Source organism: Micropterus salmoides, unplaced genomic scaffold, assembly GCF_014851395.1.
Source record: "Micropterus salmoides isolate LMB-PRFRI ecotype aquatic unplaced genomic scaffold, ASM1485139v1 Ms_hic_scaffold_19, whole genome shotgun sequence".
In the NCBI taxonomy this organism is placed as follows: domain Eukaryota; kingdom Metazoa; phylum Chordata; class Actinopteri; order Centrarchiformes; family Centrarchidae; genus Micropterus; species Micropterus salmoides.
The window spans coordinates 3,301,479-3,312,216 of record NW_024041039.1 but is presented as its reverse complement, the minus strand read 5'-3'; the positions used below and the strand labels follow the sequence as shown (position 1 = coordinate 3,312,216).

General features: G+C 40.4%; 1 protein-coding gene across 1 annotated transcript in view; it reads left to right on the top strand.

Moving 5' to 3' along the window:
- The first annotated feature begins 310 nt into the window (after positions 1 to 310).
- The window catches only part of kcnh5b (potassium voltage-gated channel, subfamily H (eag-related), member 5b), a 179,053-nt gene continuing 168,625 nt past the window's right edge, over positions 311 to 10,738 (top strand). The window contains exon 1 of the mRNA XM_038729311.1: positions 311 to 538. Within this exon, the coding sequence (XP_038585239.1) occupies positions 466 to 538 (73 nt within the window). The 5' untranslated portion in view covers positions 311 to 465. The remainder of the gene's footprint in view (positions 539 to 10,738) is intronic.

Sequence of the window (10,738 nt, the reverse complement as noted above, 5' to 3'; positions counted from 1 at the left end):
AGTTACATTTAATAAACACTTTAAAGCTAGACTTGTAGGTTAACAAAAAGTCTCTGATATAATAAACAAGCCTATTACATATTTTTTCACCTTTTTATAGCAGGTTATATTTAAAGATCGACCGACGTCCCTTTTTATTTTATACGTTTGACTTAAAAAAGACGTTTTTTATTTGTCACCCATTACACATGGGGTACTGGAGGATTAGACAAACATTAAACACATCATACCATTATTTTGAGGCTCGAGCCCACAGCAGCTGATACGCATGCGTCCTGGCGCTCGGCTCAGGCAGCGGGATGCAGCGCAGCAGCTTGGCTCAGTGCGCCCCGAGCAGCCAGAGCGCACGGTTACAATGAGCTTCTCCATCGGTTCGACTGAGAGCCAGCGTCAGTACCGACCTCCGAGCAGCAGACACACCGCCACAGACCCTGACCGACACCAACTCCGCCCGCCCGCAGCAGGATGCCCGGGGGAAAGAGAGGGCTTGTGGCACCGCAGAACACTTTTCTGGAAAACATCGTCCGGCGTTCAAGTGGTGAGTCCGCGCGTCGGAGCGAGGCTTGTTTTGGGTTTGGTTTCGCCAGGCGGCTCGGACCCGGACTCTGCTGGAATACTGTTTGTTTTGTTCTATCAGTGCAACCACGGAGGTTTGATGAAGGATAAACCCACATTATCTCATTTGATACCCGCATTTATTTTGCAGTGATGGAGTTTACCCCGTCTAAGGCTACCTGAGTGTAAATGGTGTCTATACATCATAACAAGTAACGTTAAAGTGATCTAAGTTACATGTAGGCCTACAAGGGACTGTTTCCACTAGGAGAAACGGGCTTTGCAGTTTTGAGGAAAATATAATTGGATTTTTGTTGTTTTCCCAAGATGCTCCCTGGGAGTCACATTTTACGCACCGTTTTAATCCCCACACATTATTCTGTTTGGCTTTTAGAGATGATGATTAGTGTAAATTGTCTTTTCAAGTAATGGGAGAAATAGCCTCGTTTTAAACGAACGATTAAAAGTTTGTATTGAATAAACATTTAACAGCTCCTCAGCCGACACAGCTGGAGCCCCCTGATCATTAATCAACTGCACTCCTCCTCTTCCTAATATTGTTAGTATTACTCTTACCAAGCTGTCTCCATGAGGAGGGAGTCACGATTGAAATAAATAAACCTGCTCCGTCATTATGTAACAGAGCTGCGTTTTGTTTTTGGAACAAAGTGACAGTTTGAGTGATATGAGAGATCTACTGGGGTAATAATGATAAATAGCTGCTCATATTTTCAGGACTCAGCTGCGTTATTTGTTGTTTTGGTTCATCAGCGTGCAGCTCATGTATGTTCTGTCTCCATCTGCGCTATAAACTGCGCCGGACTTGGCACTGGCCTGAGAAATACACGCTTTCTCCTCTGATTAGATTGATTGCTTTCCTTCGTCTTCCCAGAAAAGTCAGCAGAGTAATTGGCCGGAATGAAAGTCAGGGCTGAGCATGATGGTGCAGGATGGCTGGATGGTTGGGTGGGTGGAGAGAAGGTCAAGAAGACTGTTCCAGAAACGTGTTTCTGTCTGTCATGGCGGCGTTTGTGCCTCCGGGTTCACTTTAGGGGATTCTGCCCTAATTGGAAAGCCATTTGTTGTATTTGGTGTTGTAGTTCTTTTTATTTGCTGCTTGAGCTGGTGTGAAGAGCAGATACTGAGTCTTTTCTGTGGTCTCAGATCAGATGCTGCAGCCCTTATGTTTGGGGAATCTTTGGGACTAAAACTGTAATGTGGACCACATGGCTGATCTAAAGATGTTTGCTTGATCATTTTGACTATTTCTTGAGATTTATACTTTTTGGTAAAACCTAATTTTTAACAAAGTTACCGAATGATCAAAACCAGCAGAGAGGGAGAGTAAAAAACACATTATGCTATGGTGCTTGGGGCTTTAGCTTATATGAGACAGTTTTAATAACCTTGCAATCCTGTTTCAGGGTATCCAGATACTTAAAGTTGAATGAAATACCTTATTAAGTTTGAGAACTTGCTGTTATGAATATGAGACTTTCCCAGGTTAACAATGTTTAAAATATAGATTGGCCTCCCTACTCCAAACAGCACCAGTCAACTGTTAGTTGTATTATTTCAGTCTCTAAAATATTTTAGTGTGTTTGGTACATGGCAGTAAGTGAAATAATGCAGATGTTACAAGCAGAGCCTGATTAACCCATCGGCAGGGGTGGGGGGACAAAAACATGAGGTGTGGGGTACTAATTTAAATGTAGTGAGGAATACGCCCCATATGCATTTGGACAGTAGATTAGCGCCACAAGGCAACAGACCTTTATCACTGCAGACATTTTGACTTTTCAAAGCAGGAAAAGCTGCAGGTGAAATTAAAACATTAATGACGGCCATCGTTAATATTATTTACACCTGTGATTTTCCCCCTTCGACGAGTCAAGAATTGTCTCTGAGTACAAATTTCTAAAAGACATAGTGTAAAAACTACAATGAATAAATACACAGTATCCAGAAATAAATTTAGAATATAATAGAAATATTGCACATCAAAAGTCCCCGTTCAGAATTCAGTTCAATGAAAATAGCTGTGATTGAAATCTAAAGTCCCCAAAAGGTCCCACGGACATCTTCAAACTACCTTTTAATTTACTTAGCATAGGTTGTTTGCAATGTAATGCTGTAATGATATTAGCTTATCACAGATATATCGGTGTGTGTGTGCCGATAAGTAACAAGAAATTCCAAAGATATGTTTGAGGTACTGTAGAAACAGAGGCTCCTATGCAAGAGAATAATAATTAAACATGTTTAAATACTTCTAATTGCCCTCCACTAATTGCCTGTAGAGTGGTTGACAGTGTGAGTTTTAAAACAATCGCAAACAGAAAAGAGCTTAAAGAGCAATCCTGTTTTTGACCTTTTAAGGTTAAGCTCAGGAGAACAAGTGCCGCCAGTCTGCTGCCAACCAGGATCGGAAGAAAGAGTCTGAATCATTCTAATTAATCCCTTCCTGGAACCCATGTGATCCATAATTAAAGATTCCCCACCCGACCTGGTCAAATACTTTCAGTATTCAACAACTGAACACTTGGGAAATCACTATTTTATGATGTGGAATAATCTGAACTCACTATGAATTCAGATTCAGCTCCTTGAAGTAAAAGCACTGATACCATTACAAGTAAAAGTTCTGCATAAAAAATCTGAAGTTTGTAATTATAATCAGGAAAATGTACTTAAAGTATTAAAAGTAAAGTACTGTGATTGTTATACGTATTCTATCATTGGATTATTATTCCTCATGCATTCATGTAAAAGCATGATTTTACTGCTGAAGTTTTGTTTTTTTTATTCTGGATCAATCTGCTGATTATTTTCTGCATTAATTGATTGATTATTGGTTTGTAATGACTCTGCCCGTCACAGTTACCCAGAGCCCAAAGTGACACAGTCACAGTGCTTGTTGTGTCCAACCAACAGTCCAAACGTCAACATTATTAACATTACAATCATTAAAATCATTGAAAATCTTCACATTTGAGGAACTGAAACCATCAAATGTTTTTGCATGAAAAAGCTATAGGTGTCATTTACACTGGGGACGCTGGGGACATGTCCCCACCACTTTTTGAAATGGCTGATTTTGTCCCCACCACTTTTTTAAAAGCCTAATTTGTTGCAATATAGCTGCATTTATTTTCACATTAAGAAAACATGCAATGTAATTAAAATATAGAGGAAACAAACGTGCATTGTCCAAAAAAAGTAACTTAAACTAAAAAAAACACCCTGCTGATTATAAAATGACCCCCCCCCCAAAAAAAAAGCACCAACCAGTAACTTTAACAACGTCTTGACACAGTTTCTTTTTGGCCAAGTTTTCCGTTCTCTAACCTTTGAACATGACAAAAGAGGAGGGAAGACTAAATCAGACTTACATACATGTGTGTTGCCTCAGCAGGGATGATGATACAGGAGAAAAGTTGATCTCCAGGAGAAACGGATCTGAAAGCAGCACAGACTGACTGAGAGCTGCACTGCATTTGACTGAATTTTGTTTCCTTTTACATAAATAAAAACATTTCCACCATAAATTGAAATTTGGGGGCGGTCCCCCAGAACCCCCGCTCATCTAGCTCAGCATTAAGGATATTTTTAAAACACTGATTAAGGATCTTTTCATCTCGTGAACCTAATGTCTCGTGAGCTAAGTGTCTCTTCACACCCCTAATCTGAGCCCCTGTTTCCCCACCGCTTTTCAACACAAAGTGACGCCCTTGGAAAAAGTGTCCTACTTTTGACGATTATCAAAATACGGCATAAAATTTTCAGTCAATCGACTAATTGATTATTTGTTTCAGCTGCATTTGTATAAAGTGACACAGCATTATATTTTATAAGCTCCTCACTCTGAGATGAAAGTAGAAAGTGGCATGAAAACCAAACCTGAAAGTACCTCAAATTTGTATGTAAGTACAGAACTTGAGTAAATGTACTTAGATACATTCCACCACTAAGTGGCTGCAGTCCGGATCAATACTTCCTGAGGGTGGTTGGAGAGAGTTGGTGTTTATCTAAATGGAGGTTTTCTCTGATCGCTGCAACAGAACAACAGGCTGCAGTAACAATGTGCTTTCTCTGCACAAGATGCATTCTTTGTTTTGCTGGGGTCTGTCATCCTAACAGTAAATTAGATCTGAAATTAAAAGGTCTCATTTAGTCTCTTAATTCCCTGACAATTGAATGAGCGCTGTTAACGCTAAAATAATCTCATCAGTGGGTTCCGGGAGACGGTTTGAGTCCCCCGATGGTCCGAATTTCTTCAAGCAGCTTCTGTTGCTATCGGCCTTCAGGCAGCCCTATTGGTCAAACCTCTGTTCTGCTAAGTAATTGGTTGTGATAAAAGAGGAGAGCAGAAAAGGTCGAGATGATTCTGTGTTTTTTTTTTTTGTGTTGCATTAGTCTTAGTCAGCTCTTTAAATTGTAAAGGGCACAGAGGAGGCTGCAGCCGGCAGGTTTTGGGCTTAAAACAAGACGGAGATGAATTTAAGTAACTCTGGTTCCTTTGTGTGCTGAAAAATCACTGAAGTAATTGATTTGGAAGGAGAAGCAGAAAAGCGATGAGGCTGATATTGTTCTGGATTGTGCTGCGTTAAAAAGAAGGCGTGACCATCTCAGACTTCACCTATATAATGCCTTTTAGTGACCATTAAGAAAAGAAAAGGGAGCAACCATCAGCCTGCAAGCCTGAAACACTTCACACTACATCAAAGTCCTTATATAGGCAAGTCCCGCCACTCGGTAGCCATCTTGGTAACGCCTCCGGGCAGTTATTTCGGGCTAACAAGACCAGGCCCCTCTCTGAATGAACAGGGAGAGAAGAAAAACACTGAAATAATTTGATGACTTTGCCCCAAAATAGGTTATACTTCTACACACATGAGCAAGGTTTCACAACAACGACTTCATTTACGGCTTTATCCAGAGCGCCGCTGACATGACATCAGCTCATCCCACGGGGCGCTTGAATAAATGCAAATGAGGTTGTGGAGACGGTCAGCATTATACATTATATGTTTATAGAAGGCACCCCAGGATTTTCTAACACATACTGCAAGTACTGCACGTCAAATCCGACGCCTTTTCATGCAGTACTTTGGCGGACATGTAGTGCATCTGATCCGTTCACACACCTGCTCCTTGCTGCCACTGCAACTTTATGCATGCAGCCGCCATCTTTTTAGCGTTACGGGCTTTCAGAACAGTAAATAACTTCGCACTTCTATAACAACTTACGAGCTTTCCCCATAGGATTAGGGCTGAAACAATTCATCGATTTAATTTGATTACTAAAAAGCATTGAAGCAAATTCTTTGCATCGAGGCTTCATTTAATCCATATAACTATGCAGGGATGAAGAAGAAAGTGTCCAAAGTCTGGGTTTAGCTTTATTGCTGTCTCCAAGACAGCAATAAAGAAACATCTGTTCTAACGCTAAGGGAGCAGAAAATGTAAAGTTTGTCCTGTGTCCTCTGTACAGTGGCCATAACAGGACGTCACATTCCTACAGCAGTTATGTCTTAAAGATCCCTTGCTTTTGTCCGACCAACAGCACAAAGGTTCTCACTACAACTGAGAAGCTAGACGAGGTGATGTTTGGGATTTCTGCTTTAGAAATTTGAAAATGAACTGATTGTCAAAATAGCAGCTGATTGATTTTTTTTCTGTCCTTTAACTAATCGGACTAATCAGAAGAATTAATTGGGAACTATTTTCTACTAAAACAAAAGCTTGTGTTTTATCTTGTATTAATCGGGATATTATCCATCCCAGATACCGGCCGTCCCTGGAAAGACACATTTCTGTTTTTCAAACCTCCATTTATGGAGCACGATCAGCAAGTCATTTCCACTTTTAACCCTGGAAGCACTTTCAGAGCTGTCCTCAGACCTAACTTACTTAAAACTGCAATAAACAGTGTTTTCTTGTGGAAACTCGTTAATCGGTCTACAAAACTCTTTTAATGGCTTTCGGGTTAAAAACAAGTAAATGAGCCTCTTCCTTGCTTTTCAGTGTCCTCCTGTCAGCTTTCTGGTACCTTCATGCCGATCATTAGCACTAAATGAAAGGTCACAGAGAAAAGACTTGAATGAAAGGTGAAGCAGTTCCAAGTCCAGGAGGCGAAACTAATCCACAGTCCAAAAGGAAAACACAAATCCAGGGAACGAAAGCACACAAGGTCCACAAATATCCAAAGACGGCCACGGAAACCAGACTGAGACGCCTGACAGAGTAGGTGGTGACGAATCTGACAACAAACTAACGCAGAGGCTTAAGTACACAAAAAGGGGGGGGGGGGTAAATGAGGCACAGGTGAAAACAACAACACAGACAGGAAGCAAGAGGCAGAAAACTTCAAACTAAAACAGGAAGCACAAAATTTTAAAGCCATAACCACGACACAAACACCTGTCTGAAGTTTTTCCCAGTATTTATTTATCACGCAGTTATTGGAGTTCGACTGATATACAGAACCAATTTGTTGTTTTATTTAGAATCCGTTATCACCCAGCCTGCGATGGCCGCTGCGGATATAATAGAGGTTTTCCCCTGACTACAGCTAGAACAGTTTTATTATAGTAACTCTTTTTTAAATATCATCAGTTGGCTGCCCAGTAAAATCAATCGAGTGCGTCTGGTGGGGGGATTTACTCATCAGTCTGTAAAGCCTGCAGTGGAACCTGACTGAGAGCTGCTGACGTCGACTGTTCATCGCCCGGGTCTCACTACAAACATTTCAGAGTCACGCCGTATCACATGGTTTTCCTCCCCGTTGTAAACACACTACATGCTTGTAATGGTTTCTTGGGCATGCACAGAGTGAAATTTAAAGAGCTGTTCCAGTACTTTCCATCCCAAAATGGTACCAGCCAGCTATTTTTTGGAAAACAGGAAGGTCTCTTATTGATTAGTGATTAGCTGCCAAAAGTTGCTGCTGCAGCAGATTTGTCAGGTTTTAAAGAGACATTATCTGCAATTTTAGTTGCATACACTGCTGAATATTTTCTAAAGCAAGTGATTGTTACGGTTTTTGGAGCCAGAAAACTAGGAAGTAGTAAAACAATAAAAAGGTTATTTATTGTAAACAGATACGTGGTGAGTGGAAGGTAACAGGTGGAGTGTTACAGCGGTCTGAAAACTGAATTACTGACAATTCCACTCCACAACAGGGAGAAATACTGACTAGATTTACTAGTTGGCCTGGAGGTGCTACCGCATGAATAGGCCGTACGATCGGCTGCTGTGTTGGTTGAGCGGCAGAAGGTTGAAGGGCAGCGGAGTTGATGAGCTGATGGGAAGCAGGTGTGTCTCGTTGGAAGAGAGCCAGGATCCAGGAGAGCAGAGCGAGAGCCACACAGACTGACAAAGCACCCGGGGACGGGAAAACGTAAAGAAAAACCTCAAGTTGCCGTGACAGTAATAGTAGTTTTTCTGACCTTTCAAGAACTAACTTTACCTGTGAAACTGAAGTACAATGTGACGTTTTGTGATTTTAAAAACCTTCGTTAAAACTTTCTTAGGTGGGTTGAATTTTGCTGGGAGAATTTGAAATCCTGACTAATATGACCCTGACTGTATGTACAAATGGTCAAGAAACATGAGCAGTCAGACGATTAGAAAGGTTTTCATCAAACCCCTTCAAACATACTTGTCTTAGATAATCTGGATAACCTTAAATTTCTTCTTGTGTAGAAAAATCCCACTGTTCCCAGACCTTAAGACAATGTTATAACGGAAAAACACCCCAGTTGAACTAACCTGGAATTCTCCTTTTTTAATACAGCAGTGTAAAAGATGACTAAGGGTCCACTGTGATGGATTACCTAACTCACCTAACACCTCTGCTGTCCTCCCTGGAGACCAAGCTAATGAATAATTAATATCTATGTGATTATGAAAGAGAGAAAAAACAAGAAGCTGCCGGTGGTAATTTCTCCACTGCAGATGTTTCTACAGTTTGGTGTTACTGTAGCCGCTAGGTAGCTCGTTGAGGTTTAATAAGGGGATTGACACACAGGGAAATTATCTTCACTTTCATATCTTATAGATTTAATAGTTGAGCACTGGGGGGTGGTAATACATTTTTGCTAATAAGCGGATGCCTACTATACCTTCATCCTAAGCCTGCAGACTGTTTTGCTGCATGAATTCATGCTCATTTTGTTGGCTAATAAGAACACTTGGTTAAGGATCAAGTTACTGCGACCTGACAAGGTTTCGGACGGGTATTTTAGTCCACTGTAAAACTGTACTGTGTCCCTAAACCCAAATGTACCATAATCCTATTCTGGCAATCTGACATATTTTCCTCAACATTCAAACACAGTAAGAAATAAACATTTAGAACAAGTACACTATAAATATGTAAATAGAATAATAATTCGGGGAGCTGTTTACATCCCACAGAAATAAATTAATGTGTGCACTGGAAAAAAAAAAAAAAAGCTGAAACTGCAAGTAATTTCAGTCGACAGCAGAAATTAGCAGCTTCCCAATTTTGCAGCTTAAAGGATGTTTTATTTTTAAACCAGTTTTGGAATCTGTGCGGCGAATGCGCCCGTCAAAATAACTTAATATATATGACTTTTTGCCACCGATGTTGGAGAGAGGAGTTTGTTGTGTTGTGTGAGGAAACACCCCTCTCTCTCGTTTCCATTTTCTCCCTGCAACACCTCACCTCTCTCAAGATTTCAGAGCGAGGCAGTGTTTAGAAGTTATGAGGAGGACAGAGATAGAAAATAGTGTTACCTGTCACATGCTTCAGTAGATTTATGAAGGCAGCTGTCCAGTGATAAGACATCATCTGACTCTAACCCAAGCACATGGTTCATAAATAATATTAACATTTACAGTAAAAACAAAAGGGATGGTATTCATCAGGATGGTTTCACTGGAGAGTTGAACGTCCCTTCGTCATTTAAAAGCTGTTTCAGAGGCTCTCCGGCTGGGATAAGAATAATATTATCTTTACAATTTTTAACTTGAAGGTTCAGAGAATGAAAAGGCTTCTGGCAGTCTGTTAAAAAGGATTTCTATTGAGGTTGAAAAATCATAAATGTTTGACCACTTTTTGCTGAAAACCCAGTATTTAGTTGGCAAGAAAGAGAAGAGCAAAAAGGTCGAGATGACTCAAAGTCACTGTTGAAGTAAGTCTTACTCAGCTCTTTAATTCCAAAGGGCACACAGTAGGCTGCAGCTTTTAAAGCATAGGTTTGTTTATTCAGTCTCTATAAAACTCTTATTTCAAAGAGTTGTTGGATGCTGTGATCTTTCTCGTCATACTGACTGTGAAGTGACGCCCCTGTAAGATTATTTCCAAAGTTACAGTCTCTTTGGTAGGAAATTCCTTAGTTTTCTTTTCTTGTAGGTCAGACTGTTTCATTATTCAGCTGCTTACTATCCTTAACAAGGACTGGTTGCCCAAACAGAAATAAATGAAACACTGAGATTAAGGTTAATAGTTGTTTAGAATGAACAAACCTAATTTAAATTGTATATCATCTGTGTTGCACAATTAAACTAAAATCTGGGATTAGTAAAAGTCAGTTTAACTGCACCGCCTGTTTAAACAGCTATCAGAGTTTGGGTTTAAAAGCATGGAGCAACAAGGCTGAGTTTAATCTGGGTTTAGAGAGGTCTGAACTAATGTAAGCGTTGGATTGAACAGTTAGTAATGCCAAGAGAGAGCCGGCGCTGTTTTGTGACGTCAAGAGGAAGGCAACGGTGTGTTGTCGTCATAATGTGGCGTCCGAGGTGTACGGGCTTCAAAGATACTCTGTTCAACTGTTCAATCTGACCCTTACACTAAGACTGAAAGAGAGGCTCAATTATTAAACTTTGTTCAGTTTAAAACCGTGGTTTTTAAGTGTCGGTGCAAGAGGCTGTGAAACGAACACTTATCCTGCTTTCAGGTAAATTCCGGCCCTCAGTCTTTGTCCACGAGTGTTATAAAGTCTGAGCCCAAAGACCTGAGACATACTTGTTGTCTGTTTTTCTTTCAACTCTGAATAGCCATTTTCAAAAAGTAAAAAGGGTGAAGTCCATATTTTTTCTGTGTCACCGGATCAACAGAGCACCGATCACAACAACTTGAAATGCCGCTCATATTTTGAACTCTTTGACCGAATCACATGGTGCTCATCAGCAGATTTACTTTAGATATAATGTT